Source organism: Oncorhynchus masou, chromosome 18 (genome assembly GCF_036934945.1).
Source record: "Oncorhynchus masou masou isolate Uvic2021 chromosome 18, UVic_Omas_1.1, whole genome shotgun sequence".
In the NCBI taxonomy this organism is placed as follows: domain Eukaryota; kingdom Metazoa; phylum Chordata; class Actinopteri; order Salmoniformes; family Salmonidae; genus Oncorhynchus; species Oncorhynchus masou.
In genome coordinates this window covers 72,140,047-72,155,149 of record NC_088229.1, presented here as the reverse complement: position 1 = coordinate 72,155,149, position 15,103 = coordinate 72,140,047, and the positions used below count along the sequence as shown (strand labels likewise).

Here is a 15,103-nt window from a genome sequence, read left to right as displayed (position 1 = left end):
GCTGGTTGGTTTTTATCCATGAACATGCAACCCCGAAAGATGCCTACCCACAGACGTGCATGTGGGCATGTGTGATGTAAATGACTAATCTGCATAGTCCGCCCAGAGCGCACATTCATAGTAACCAAGTCAGAAACACGCTCTATTTTATGGACAATACTCAAAACGCACGGCGGAAAAATGTATAGAAAATGTTTCTGCGGACATCTCGCACCTCTGGACGCCACCTAGAAATAACAGCTCCTGGGGGCATGTCAGCGCAATTATAGCTGGGTAACAAATGACATCCGAAACACCCGGAATATTGGAGTACTAGCAAATATATTTAAAACAATTTCAAATCTATCAATGATTTATTCAAGACATTAAATAAATATGTCATTGTCTGAATAGTCATCCAATCCAATGCGGCCACGGACAATTACGCATGGAGACACCGGGAACTGTATCCAAATACCTAATTCTATTGGCTGTAATAGAGTTTCAAAATAGGCCTAATAAATGTGTAGGCTGCAATATGGCCACAAGAAATGCACATATAGCCTACTGTAGCAACTTATTGGAGCTGTCGTGGTTAGCAGGTCTGGGTTCTGGGAGACCCTGGATCGAGACCCCCGGAGTTACACTGTAGCTGTTCGCATATAATCGCTACGTTGGTGTCAGAAGTAGGATGGAGCCCGTGAGGCCATGGTATGTACACGTCCATTTGAATTCGGATCACTTTTTGACAGCACCCCTTTTCATTTGAACCAAACCTTCCATACACATGTGCCCATTGTAGAAGTGGTGACTTTTTGTATGGCAAAACATTCAACAGATTAATGTGTTCAAAGTTGACTTATTTTGAAAACTCCCGATTTAAAAAATATGTTAATTTACTTATTGTATTATTATTATTTATTTTTTAAAAACCTTAAAACGTCCATTAGGCCTATCTAAAAAACGCGCAAACTCAGTTATTTTTTCATATTCGCAAATGTAGCTTAAACCCTATTTTACACCATCTGATGTTTTTCTGTCGTGCCCGACATCGGTTGATACATGTACTCAAATGGGAATACATTCAAATGTGGCCTTTCAAATGGTACCACAAAGATGGTTGGAGGTTCATGTTTCAGTATGATATGTTGGATAAAGGAATAAAGATAGACACCAATGTCAGGTTCAATCGCCTTGTTTGTGCATTCTACAAATCCCTACACATGGAGTCCGGGGAACAGTCCGGCTAGTCGAATACCTATCAACTAGACTCCGTAACAGTTCAGACATCAGATCATTTTTACATGAATGGGAAAACATGTTGTTATAAATCATACTGTCAATCCGCTGTTCCCAGGCTGTGAGGTTGGGTACTGGAACAGCAAAATAAATCATATTCGTGTAAAATGTGCAAATATAGTACTGTAATCTGATCGACACCTGGTCACAGCCAAGTATGTCATGGGGTTATGATGTACTGAAGTGTGTTTATCTGACCTGTCCTGTATTATTCATAAGACTAAAGCCGAATCGGCCTATGTCGTACAATACCCAAGATTATACGGAGAGGCTTTTTGGAGTCACTTTTCAATGATCCTCTCCACCTTGAGAAGTGCAAAACTATACATTTGGGGCAGGTATTCCCAAACAGGGATATGCGCAATGCCGCCGGGGGTACGCCAAATGAAAATGTGATTCACATTTTTTTTTAAATCATAATACATTGAAAAAAATTGTCATTTTATTCCTTCTTCGCATTTTCAAACATTCCATTTATAATTTACAACAGGGCTATACATTTGGGTGAGTTTTTTTTTCTCTCGCTTGAGTAGCCTCGTTTCACTGCCAACAATACAATGAAACCATCTGGTGTTCAGCGAAATAATGACGCAATGTCAAATGCAGGTAACCTAGTCAAATAATTTACATCCAATCACATTAACTGTTACTCTCTCGCGGGAATTCCACTAAAGGTCCGTATGTAGCCAGACGTAGCTGCTGCTTATGTTGGTATCTGTACTGATGGCGGAGAAGCCATGACAGGGAGACACCGTGGAGGGTTAACGCACGTGCAAGCAGTAGCTCCCGACGCCACTTGGGTACACTGCAACATCCACTGAGAGGCTCTTGCTGACAAGAGCAGCAAGTTTGACAGTTTGAAAAATGTTTTGGACACTACAGTGAAAATGGTTAACTTTTTTAAAGCAAGGCCCCTGAACTCTTGTGTAACCATGTAATGCGTTTACAACATACATAAGTACGCTGGTTATCAAGGGGCAAAGTATTGACACATTCTTTTGAATTGAGAGATGAGCTTAAGGTTTTCTTTACTGACCATAATTTTCATTTGTCTGACCACTTGCATGATGATGAGTTTCTCACACGACTGGCCTATCTGGGTGATGTTTTTTTTTCTCGTCTGAATGACTTGAATCTAGGATTACAGGTGTAACAGGGTTATATTGGTGATTCCCCTTGCCACTTCATTGTTAAACCAATGGATTTTTGGTTTTAGTTTACTCAACATGGCATCTTATTGGCTGGTTTGCGTAGCTTGCTTACGAGGGGGGATGTTCCAGTTAGAATCGTCCCAGTGAACGAGCACCAAACCAGCGGTAAATTGTTGGTTGCAAAGCACTGTGCATCAAAAGTGATTTTTATACTCCCAAGTAATGATTTAAATGTACAATTTATATCAATTTGTCTGTAAATGTTATTCGAACTTCACACATAAGATGCAGCGTTTTTTGGTGAATATTTGTTGTGGAGAATTCCAGCTAACACTAGCTAGCAACTTACTGTGTATGGGTGAGGGGGGTTGTATATTTTGCACAGTGTGTGAGTGCAGAGTTGGATGGTGAGACGTGCATTGCATGACGTGCCATTTTGTGCCGTTCCTATCAGAATAAATCTCCATGACTGGTGCTACAAGTTGGAGTTCTTGTCGATTATTGATTGTACACAGTGCAAGAAGAGTACTGTTACACAGGGACTCTCCTTAACTATATTACATATGTGGGACAAAATTGAGGCTATGATTAATAAGTTGGAGCTCTTCACTGTCTGCATTAACAAGGACAACACACAGGTCTTTCCATCATTGTATGATTTTTTTTTGTGTGCAAATGAACTCAAGCTTACGGACAATGTTAAAAGCGAAGCACCTGAGTGAGTTGGGTATCAATTACGCAGGTACTTTCCCGAAACACATGACTCAAACAACTGGATTCCTTATCCCTTTCATGCCCTGCCTCCGGTCCACTTACCGATATCTGAACAAGAGAGCCTCATCAAATTGCAACAAGTGGTTCTGTGAAAATTGAATTTAATCAGAAACCACTGCCAGATTTCTGGATTGAGCTGCACTCAGAGTATCCTGCCTTGGCAAAGACACTGATGCCATTTGCAACCACGTACCTATGTGAGAGTGGATTCTCGGCCCTCACTAGCATGAAAACTAAATACAGGCACAGACTGTGTGTGGAAATGATTTTAGACTGAGACTCTCTCCAATACAACCCAACATTGCAGAGTTATGTACATCCTTTCAAACACACCCTTCTCATTAACCTGTGGTGAATTATTCACTATTTTCGATGAACAAATAGGGTTTTATATGTAAGATGGTTAAATAAAGAGCAAAATTACTGATTATTATAATATTATTATTTGTGCCCTGGTCCTTGAGCTCTTTGTTACTTCCCACGAGCCGGGTTGTGAGAAAAACACTAATTCTTGTGTTTAATAAATGTATCGTATAGTGTGTGTGTGGCAGGCTTACAATGATGGCAAAAAAACAACATTTGAGAGTGCGCTGACCCTGGTGCCAGAGGGGGTACGGCAGCTGGAGGTTGAATGTTTGAAGGGGTACGGGACAATAAAAAGTTTGTGAACCACTGATTTAGGAGATTATCACCAGATATAGGCAGTAACCATGGACCATTCAGCAGACCATTTTTGGTTGAGGACAGTATATTACATAGCGCCATCACGTGGTCTAATTGGATATCAGTATTTGTCCTCGTGGCAAAGCAGTGATCAACTCTAAAAATCTTTAACTTGAGGGTAATTTTGAAGACACTAATGACTACTCAAACCAACCATCATCTTCGATTTTAATTCACTATAATCACTCCTGTGTTGGCTGGGTCTGCAGAGCAGAGCATCTTGCCAAATAAGAAGCCAAGTGACGCTATATGAATTGTAACATTGTTACGTAGGACCCTGACACAGTGTTACACAGACTTACTTGCTTGCTATGGTATCAGGTTTCACCAGTTTGAACAGTGGGGCTACACAACAAAGCTGTTCACACAGACGTTTTAAATGGAGAAAAACAAATCCCCACACAATAATAGGATATACATTTAATGTTATTTTACTGTAAAACATTATAACGTATTTTACATTTTAAAAAGTATAATTTGCTTTTAATTAGGCTAAAGAAGCGTAGTTTAAAGGAAAGGATCACCCAATTTTAATATTATGTTGGTTTTTGTGCATCTCTGAGTGATCTGAGCAGCTAACCGATCGCTGCAGCTGTACATAGTCTATCGGTAAATAGCCCACCCAATTTTACCTACCTCATCCCCATACTGTTTATATTTATTTACTTTTCTGCTCTTTTGCACACCAGTATCTCTACCTGTACATGACCATCTGATCATTTATCATTCCAGTGTTAATCTGCTAAATTGTAATTATTCGTCTACCTCCTCATGCCTTTTGCACACAATGTATATAGACTCCTTTTTTTCCTACTGTGTTATTGACTTGTTAATTGTTTACTCCATGTGTAACTCAGTGTTGTCTGTTCACACTGCTATGCTTTATCTTGGCCAGGTCGCAGTTGTAAATGAGAACTTGTTCTCAACTAGCTTACCTGGTTAAATAAAGGTGAAATAAATAAATAAAAAGTTCTATCGGTTCCCTGGGTCATTTCATGTTTTCATGTGTATCTGAGTTATTGGCGTTCAAGCAGGCAGAGATCCGGCCGGTATGACGTAGCACTGTGATAAAGTCTCTCTCACTACATTGGAAGTTAATAAGAATATTACTTTTAAATCGTTAAAACTTCTATCATACATGTCAGGTTCTAATACTGGCAGATGTCATAACGCGGGAGAATTTCTTCTCTTGAATGAGCCATTGATATTTTCTGCGATATTCCTACCTTGAGAAATGTGTCATTTAACGGAGGGTCTAGCACATTTTTCCTATACTCTCGTCGGCAGTAAGAAAGCCATCGTCATCTGCGCCCATTCAACATAATCTAGATTAACGTTTTTATTACTTCTAAACAAAATTCATTTTTTGTGTGGTTCTCAGACACTTACAATGATATTTTGATTCTTGCTTGAACAGTTGCTAAGATTATACAGTACAGTACCAGTCAAAAGTTTGTACTCACCAACAAAGGTTTTTCTTTATTTTTACTATCTTCTACATTGTAGAATAATAGTGAATACATCAGAACTATGAAATAACACATATGGAATCATGTAGTAACCAAAAAAGTGTTAACAAATCAAAATGTGTTACATTTTAGATTCTTCATAGTAGCCACCCTTTGCCTTGATGACAGCTTGGTATTATCTCAACCAGCTTCACCTGGAATGCTTTTCCAACAGTCTTGAAGGAGTTCCCACATATGCTGATTTTCCTTGGACTCTGCGGTCCAACTTATCCCAAACCATCCAAATTGGGTTGAGATCGAATGATTGTGGAGGCCATATCATCTGATGCAGCACTCCATCACTCTCCTTCTTATAGGCGAGTCAAATAGTCAAATAGTCTAGAGTCAAATAGTCCTTACACAGCCTGGAGATGTGTTGGGTCATTGTCCTGTTGAAAAACAAAAAAAGTCCCACTAAGCAAAAAACAGATAGGGTGGTGTATCGCTGTGGGAGCCATGCTGGTTAAGTGTGCCTTGAATTCTAAATAAATCAAAGACAGTGTCACCAGCAAAGCACCCCAACACCATCACAACTCCTCCTCCATGCTTCACGGTGGGAACCACACATGCGGAGATCATCCGTTCACCTACTCTGCAACTCACAAAGACACGGCGGTTGGAACCAAAAATCTCAAATTTGGACTCAAGACCAAAGGACAGATTTCCAACACGTCTAATGCCCATTGCTCGTGTTTCTTGGCCCAAGCAAGTCTCTTCTCATTATTGATGTCCTTTAGTAGTGGTTTCTTTGCAGCAATTTGACCATGAAGGCCTGATTCACACAGTCCCCTCTGAACAGTTGATGTTGAGATGTGTTTGTTATTTGAACTCTGTGAAGCACTTATTTGGGCTGCAATCTGAGGTGCAGTTAACTCTAATGAACTGCAGCAGAGGTAACTCTGCGTCTTCCTTTCCTGTGGCGGTCTTCACGAGAGCCAGTTTCATCATAGCGTTTGATGGTTGTTGTGACTGCTCTTGAAAAAACGTTCAGAGTTTTTGAAATGTTCTCTATTGACTGACCTTCATGTCTTAAAGATGGACTGTCATTTCTCTTTGCTTATTTGAACTGTTCTTGCCATAATATGGACTTGGTCTTTTACCAAATAGGGCTATCTGCCATATACCAACCCTACTTTGTCACAACACAACTGATTAGCTCAAATGCATTAAGAATGAAAGTAATTCCACAAATTAACTTTTAACAAGGCACACCTGTTAATTGAAATGCATTCCAGGTGACTACATCATGAGCTGGTTGAGGGAATGCCAAGAGCGTGCAAAGCTGTCATCAAGGCGAAGGGTGGCTACTTTGAATAATCTCAAAAATAAAACACATTTTGATTTGTTTAACACTTTTTTTGGTTACTACATGATTCCATATGTGTTAGTTCATAGTTTTGTTGTCTTCACTATTATTCTACAATGTAGAAAATATATATTTTTTAAACAAACAAAAAAACTGGAATGAATAGGTGTGTCTAAACTTTTGACTGGTACTGTATGTGGCAGGGTCTACAGATAGAAAGGGAAACACCTTCTTTGCCCGCTTTAAGGACAACACAGTGCCATTGACGCGGTGCTCTCCCAAGGACTATGGGCTCTTGTTTTCCGTGGCTGACGTAAGCCATTAACCCTCACAAGGCTGCCGGCAGGACGGCAGAAAAACAAATTTGTACCTTGTCAGCTCAGGGATTTGAACTTGCGACCTTTTGGTTGCTAGTCCAACACTCTAACCACTAGGCTGAGCTGCCCCTACACTCTAACCACTAGGCTGAGCCGCCCCTAGCCGTGTCCTCAGAGTGCAGACCAGCTGGCTGGAGTGTTTACCAACGTATTCAATCTCTCCCTATCCCAGTCTGCTGTCCCCACTTGCTTCAAGACGTCCACCATCGTTCCTGTACCCAAGAAAGCAAAGGTAACTGAACTAAATTACCATCGTCCCGTAGCACTCACTTCTGTCATCATGAAGTGCTTTGAGAGGCTAGTTAAGGATCGTATCACCCCTACCTTACCTGACACCCTAGACCCACTTCAATTTGCTTACCGCCCCAATAGATCCACAGGCGATGCAATCACCTATGCACTGCACACTACCCTAACCCATCTGGACAAGAGGAATACCTATGTAAGAATGCTGTTCATTGACTAGCTCAGCCTTCAACACCATAGTACCCTCCAAGCTCATCATTAAGCTTTGGGCCCTTGATCTGAACCCCGCCCTGTGAAACTGGCTCCTGGAATTCCTGACGGGCCCCCCCCCCAGGTGGTGAATGTAGGAACCATCACCTCCACTTCACTGATCCTCAACACAGGGGCCGAACAAGGGTGTATGCTCAGCCCCCTCCGGTACTCCCTGTTCACCCATGACCGAGTGGCCACACACGCCTCCAACTCAATCATCAAGTTTGCCGACAACACAACAGTAGTAGGCCTGATTACCAACAATGACGAGACAGGCTACGGGGAGGAGGTGAGGGCCCTGGTGGAGTGGTGCCAGGAAAATAACATCTCCCTCTATGTCAACAATATGAGCTGATCATGGACTTCAGGAAAAAGCAGGGGGAGCACCCCCCTATCCACATCGACGGGACAGTAGAGGAGAAGGTGGAAAGCTTCAAGTTCCTCGGCGTACACATCACTGATGATCTGAAATGGTCCACCCACACAGACAGTGTGGTGAAGAAGGCGCAACAGTGCCTCTTCAACCTCAGGAGGCTGAAGAAATGTGGCTTGACCCCTAAAACCCTCAAATGTTTACAGATGCACCATTGAGAGCATCCTGTCGGGCTGTATCACCGCCTGGTACGGCAACTGTACGGCCCGCGACCGCAGGACTTACCAGATTGTGGTGCGGTCTGCCCAACGCATCACCGGGGGCACACTGCCTGCCCTCCAGGACACCTACAGTACCCGATGTCACAGGAAGGCCAAAAAGATCATTAAGGACATAAATCACCCGAGCCACGGCCTGTTTACCCCGCTATCATTTTATTTGTTTTTATTTCACCTTTATTTAACCAGGTAGGTTAGTTGAGAACAAGTTCCCATTTGCAACTGCGACCTGGCCAAGATAAAGCAAAGCACACATCGACACATTCAACAACACAGAGTCACACATGGAATAAACAAACATACAATCAATAATACAATAGAAAACGTCTATATACAGTGAGTGCAAATGAGGTAAGATAAGGGAGTTAAGGCAATAAATAGGCCATTGTGGCGAAGTAATTACAATTTAGCAATTAAACACTGGAGTGGTAGATGTGCAGAAGATGAATGTGGAAGTAGAGATACTGGGGTGCAAAGGAGCAAGATAAATAAATAAATACTGTATGGGGATGAGATAGGTAGATAGATGGCCTATGTACAGGTGCAGTGATCTGTGAGCTGCTCTGACAGCTGGTGCTTAAAGCTAGCGAAGGAGATGAGTCTCCAGCTTCAGAGATTTTTGCAGTTCGTTCCAGTCATTGGCAGCAGAGAACTGGAAGGAAAGGCGACCAAAGGAGGAATTGGCTTTGCTTAAAGCTATTGAAGGAGATGAGTCTCCAGCTTGCCTGCTGGAGCGCGTGCTACAAGTGGGTGCTGCTATGGTGACCAGTGAGCTGAGTTAAGTGGGGCTTTACCTAACAAGGACTTATAGATGACCTGGAGCCAGTGGGTTTGGCGACGAGTATGAAGCGAGGGCCAACCAACGAGAGCGTACAGGTCGCAATGGTGGGTAGTGTATGGGGCTTTGGTGACAAAACAGATGGCACTGTGATAGACTGCATCCAGTTTGTTGAGTAGTGTGTTGGAGGCTATTTTATAGATGACATCACCGAAGTCGAGGATCGGTAGGGTGAAGGATGCATTGTTGTGATATAGGAAGCCAATTCTAGATTTCATTTTGGATTGGAGATGCTTAATGTGAGTCTGGAAGTAGAGTTTACAGTCTAACCAGTCTAATCATGCAGAAGGCGAGGTCAGTACAGGTGCATCAAAGCTGGAACCGGGAGACTCAGGGCCATCAGACTGTTAAACAGCCATCACCTGCCGGTTCCACCTGGTTACTCAACCCTGCACCTTCGAGGCTGCTGCCCTATATACATAGACATGGAATCCCTGGTCAGATTAATAATGGAACACTAGTCACTTTAATTATATTTACACACTGTATTCTATTCTACTGTATTTTAGGCAATGCCACTCCGACATTGCTCGTTCTAATATTTATATATTTCTTAATTATATTGTTTTACTTTTAGATATGTGTGTATTGTTATGAATTGTTAGATATTACTGCACTGTTTGATCTAGTGTCACAAGCATTTCGATTCACTCGCAATAACATCTGCTATATGTGTGTATGCGACCAATAGCGTTTCATTTGATTTAGGCGGAAATTTACATTTTGGCGGAAATCTACGTTTAAGATGTTTAAAGTGTATGATGACGAAACATTATATTAAACAGGACATTCATACGCGCCTTAAAATCCAATTGTATTCCAAAAGTAGTGTTAAATGCACACATAAGCAACATGTAAATAGATACTTTTTTTGCTGGCGTTCTATAAGAACTCCACCTTGTTCCTCCACTAATTTGCGCGCATCGCAAACACAGAAATTACTATATTTGGCTGCCTCTTTAGTCCAGTGTGCATTGCATGGTGCAGATGCCTGAGATATTATAGAAAGGAGATAAGAATCCAATGAATATTTGGAATTGTAACGCGCTACCCAGCAGACTGTTGACCAATTGGGTTGACGTTGTCATGTTGCGTCAAGTGGTTGCTAAACTAGTCGTCACCCAATCCCTTCTCAAAGTCAATGTATATGTCGAGAAACGTGCCTATTCTTCTCGCAAATACGTTTTCTCACGATTTCTAAGCTATACGATACCACAGTTAGCAAGTTAATTATATTTGTACTTCTTGTTGACGAAACGTGTGCTTATGTTGGGGTTTTTGAGCTAGCGCCCAATAGACTCCCGTTCACTCCTTCAAGGAGAGTTGTCCCAGGATCGCCCAGAATGCACCGTGCGGCCCATTGACGTAAAATAGACAACGTTTCCTATCTCCTCAAAAGTATATCTGCCGTTGCGAACGTCAAACTCAATCTGCAGGTTGAACATGGTGAGATTGTATACGCCTAAATGAATAGTGCAGTTTGTTTAGGACAGTTTAAATCGAACGAGCTACGTTACATGCTGATATTGTCTTTGGTATTAACTTAATGTGTGTAGATACGTCTGCTAGCCAGCCCGCCCATTGCATTGTGGATGTTGTAGTCGACTTGACCTGTAACAGATTTCCACAATGATTTTCCATGTTGATACCAACCTTATTCTAACTCCTAAATGAAACATTTGTTCACATTTTTTTTTATTGTTCTCACATATCACACATTATTGTTATTGAACACTGTAAATTAAAGGGATTTAGTGGTTTTGGGTGGATTTTTCATTGAATGGTTGTGTTAACATTGACTATATGGAATACAGTTTCGTGATATTAGAAGGGTATAGAATGTTAAGGTCACACAGGGCCTAGATCTCATTAATTCACCAGTGATATGCTTGCTGACAGCGCTAACAGAAAGACGCTCAGTCTAGCTAGATTGAGTGTTTGTTACAAAACAAAATAACTTTGGGTTGTGTAAGTTTATTTCTCTACGACCCACAGAGGGCGTTGCTGTGGCTTCGTCGCATTCACGTCTTGCCATGGCTGCCGTAGCACTGGTACAGGGTGCGAGTAGGGGACTGGGACTCGAATTTTGCAGAAATATCTTAATAAACAAAGCCCCAGGAGCATTGATCGCGACATGCAGAAATCCGGACAATGCCGCGGAGTTGATGAGCTTAGTTGCGCAACATCCGGGGAAAATTACAGTTCTGAAATTGGACGTAAACAGAGAAGATGACATCCAACGCGCGGCTGAACATGTTAAAAAGGTATTCGGCAAAGTTGACCTGATCATCAACTCCTCAGCGATGCTTCATCCCTCTGGCAAAGGTGAGACCAGCCTGAAGGATGTTTCTGCACAGGTAAGCTTGCTAAATCGAGTCATACGACGATCAGTGATGGAACTAGTGACAAGTAAAGCAAACGGCTCGTTGAACAGCTAAAGCTAAATCTATGATTGGTTAATAGCTGGGCTATATTGGTAAATACATTTTTGAGACTTTGAAATCAACGACAGTTATTTTCTTGATGAAAATGTTACAACTTTAATAGCCCCTCAGAACCCGTACTATATTTACTTAATGATTGGAAACAATGTCATTCAACATTCTTCACAACATGGTTAAAACGATCATGTGGATGTCATGGACTGGCAGTCCTTATATTGAGAATACTGTCTATGGATTTGAGAGGTGATACATTTTTTCCCTCGCCCCATCCCTCAACTGTATACTCAAACTAGTGGTTTTTCAAATGTCGGACTCATTCATTGTTGTTTTTCTAGGGAATAATCTCAACATTGACAACAAACACTGTGGGACCATTGGTGATGGCCAAGTACTTCGCTCCGCTATTGCAGAAGGGTAGTGGTGCATTTGGCCAGCAGCCGCCAGAGAAAGCCAAACAGCATAGTGGGATCATTGTCAACATCACTGCAAAAGTCGGATCTATTGGTGATAATGGTAGGCATCATATGTATCATTTTTGGAAGTCAATCCCATCAATCATAGAATCATCTTAATTGATTGAATTGTTAAAATATTAAACAAATACAAATCAAAAATCAAATGTTATTTGTCACATGCTCCGAATACAACAGGTCTACCTGTTGTGACAAATTACATTTGATTTTTGATTTGTATTTGATTTGTTTAATATTTTAACAATTCGATCAATTAATAAACAACCTTACAATGAAATGCTTACTTACAAGACCTTAACTAACAATGCACTTTTAAGAAAATCCCTAAAGAAGTAAGAGATAAGAATAACAAATTAATTAAAGAGCAGCAGTAAATAATAATAGTGGGGCTATATACAGGGGGTACCGGAACCAAGGCAATGTGTCAATGTGCGGGGGGCACCGGTGATGAGGTAATTATGTACATATAGGTAGAATTATTTAAGTGGCTATGCATAGATAAAAACAGAGAGTAGCAGCAGTGTAGAAGAGGGGGAGGGGCAATGCAAATAGTCTGGGTAGCCATTTGATTAGCTGTTCAGGAGTCTTATGGCTTGGGTGTAAAAGCTGTTTAGAAGCCTCTTGGACCTAGACTTGGCACTCCGGTACTGCTTGCTGTGCGGTAGCAGAGAGAATAGTCTATGTCTAGGGTGGCTGGAGTCTTTGACCATTTTTAGGGCTTTCCTCTGACACCGCCTGGTATAGAGGTCCTGGATGGCAGGAAGCATGGCTCCAGTGATGTACTGGGACGTACACACTACCTTCTGTAGTGCCTTGCGGTCAGAGGCCGAGCAGTTGCCATACCAGGCAGTTATGCAACCCGTCAGGTTGCTCTCGATGGTGCAGCAGTAAATCCTTTTGAGGATCTGAGGCCCCATGCCAAATCTTTTCAGTCTCCTGAGGGGGAATAGGTTTTGTCTTGCTCTCTTCATGACTGTCTTGGTGTGCTGTCTTGGAACTTGAAGCTCTCAACCTGCTCCACTACAGCCCCGTCGATGAGAATGGGGGCGTGCTCGGTCCTCCTTTTCCTTATGAATCATCATCCTTATGAATGATTAAGTGTCTAAGGGCCTCTATTTGACTTTCAAATTTGACTATTTCAAATAGAGTGCATTGATGTAGAGTGCATTGATGCTAATATGATTTGACCATTTTATCGACTTAAGTTTGTGGTTACACATTCACACATCAAGCAGTCTATACGTTTAAAAGCGAGGGGCATTATGTAACCTGCATAGCATATGGGCGTGGCCATTCAATTTGTAAGTTGAACCATTTCAGAATGAAGTCTGTCTGTCCGTCTAGGTCTTGGCGGGTGGTACAGCTATAGGATGTCCAAAGCAGCACTCAACATGGCCACGCGTAACCTGTCCATTGAACTGGGGAGGAGCAGGCCCAGAGTGGTGTGCGTGTCCATGCATCCCGGCACAGTGAATACGGATTTGTCTCGTCCCTATCACAAGAACGTGCCCAAGGACAAGCTCTTCAGCACGGGCCACTCCGTGCACTGCCTCATGAGCATTATAGATAGCCTGAATATTGACAAAACAGGGAAAGCCTACAACTGGGATGGTTCAGAACTGCCCTGGTGAAAAGTAACAACACTACACATATTCCTCGACAAAGCTTACCAACCTCAGTCAACTCAGGTTTATCTTATATTCTGACCGACTGTACCAACTGTTAAATAAAGGTTAAATGTAAAAATCAAAATAAACTGTACTAAAAATAATGAGTTTCTGCGTATGGGGCTTTTGATGAATGATGGTGGTATATTGTGTCCTAGAAGCTTGCATGAGAAAATAGATACTTTAGTGCTCTTGTCTTACTTATATTAAAATTGAATTATCTGTGTAAGATTGTTGGTAAAAGTGTGACAGTTAAAACAGACACCTTCCTTCAACCTTTCAAAATAGAGCATGAAAAGTTTGGGGCTTCTTTTTTCTTTTTTTTTTAAACAACGAAAGCAATAAAGACAAATGTTAAAGAGTAACTGGCAAATCGTATTGAAAACACTTTGGAATAGCTTCTTTCTTTAGTTCTGTGAGTTTGTTCAGGAGCTGCTGGTTCTGAGGGTAAATTAAACATCAAAGACAACATATCCTAATTGTTCCAAATATAGAGGCAGGTCAGTTGTTCTAAGGTATCTCTACTACTTCATGCTTCTGGCCACTAGATGGTATTAATATTCCAGATTCTCCTAATACAAGTCACAATTCAGTGTACCAGGTGAAAGCCTACTCTACACACCAAAGCCTATTGGATACTCCAATCCTCATAGGCTACATGCTTAATGAGTCTCATTCACAAGACATTTGTGATGCAAATACGACAGAAACAGCACATGTCTTTGTTTTTGATAGAAAAGCACTTTTTTTTGTCCATTACAATAACATCAAATTGATCTGAAATAAAGTGTAGACCTTGTTAATAATGTTCTAAATGACTATTGTAGCTGTAAGTATGTACGTTTGTAAGTGACCCCAAACTTTTGAACGGTAATGTAAATCCCTCAGATTACGGACATGGACAAGACACGGATAAAATCTCTCCTAGGGTGACAGCCTTTGATTAGTGTAAAACAAACTTTTTGATTTCAGCAGACACAAATAATATCCTTTCAGGCACTTGTTACATAGTGCAGACAGAGAAATCCGATTATCACACACTGGTGTGCATATAGGCCGAGGGTCATTATAGCTTTAAAAAAAAAAAAGAAAGTGGACTCGATGTCCGCGCCCCCGTGAAAATTAAATTAGCATAATAAAAAATCCCCATTAAAAAAATCAGTCAGTTTAAGCTAGAGATGAGCCCTATCTGCAGTGAAAGACAGTTAGAGCAGTGTTTGTCAGACCAGTAGGCATCCCGAAAATCGGGCTTCTCACAAAAAAGGTCTATCGTTTAACATTAATATGACCTTGCTACGGAAAGACGAGACTGTCAAGAACACGATGATGTTCTCCGTTTTGATCTACGACCTCCACAAGTGTCAGGAGACTCTTCTAAAGTCGCTGATCTGCCAACCTCTGTCTGTAGTGTCCCA

General features: G+C 41.4%; 1 protein-coding gene across 1 annotated transcript; it reads left to right on the top strand.

The window, feature by feature from the left end:
- The first annotated feature begins 10,651 nt into the window (after positions 1–10,651).
- zgc:65997 (uncharacterized protein LOC794398 homolog) lies at positions 10,652–13,792 on the top strand. The gene is made up of 3 exons (XM_064924424.1): positions 10,652–11,461; positions 11,884–12,061; positions 13,366–13,792. The coding sequence occupies exons 1-3, from the start codon at positions 11,138–11,140 to the stop codon at positions 13,650–13,652; spliced, it is 789 nt and encodes a 262-aa protein (XP_064780496.1). The 5' UTR covers positions 10,652–11,137; the 3' UTR covers positions 13,653–13,792.
- Positions 13,793–15,103: the final 1,311 nt, after the last annotated feature.

Excerpts from the sequence above, each read along its gene's own strand:
- zgc:65997 (XM_064924424.1), top strand. The coding sequence starts at position 11,138 with ATGGCTGCCGTAGCACTGGTACAGGGTGCGAGTAGGGGACTGGGACTC. Across the intron at positions 11,462-11,883 it reads TGAAGGATGTTTCTGCACAG|GGAATAATCTCAACATTGAC; the intron begins GTAAGCTTGCTA and ends TTGTTTTTCTAG. Across the intron at positions 12,062-13,365 it reads CGGATCTATTGGTGATAATG|GTCTTGGCGGGTGGTACAGC; the intron begins GTAGGCATCATA and ends CTGTCCGTCTAG.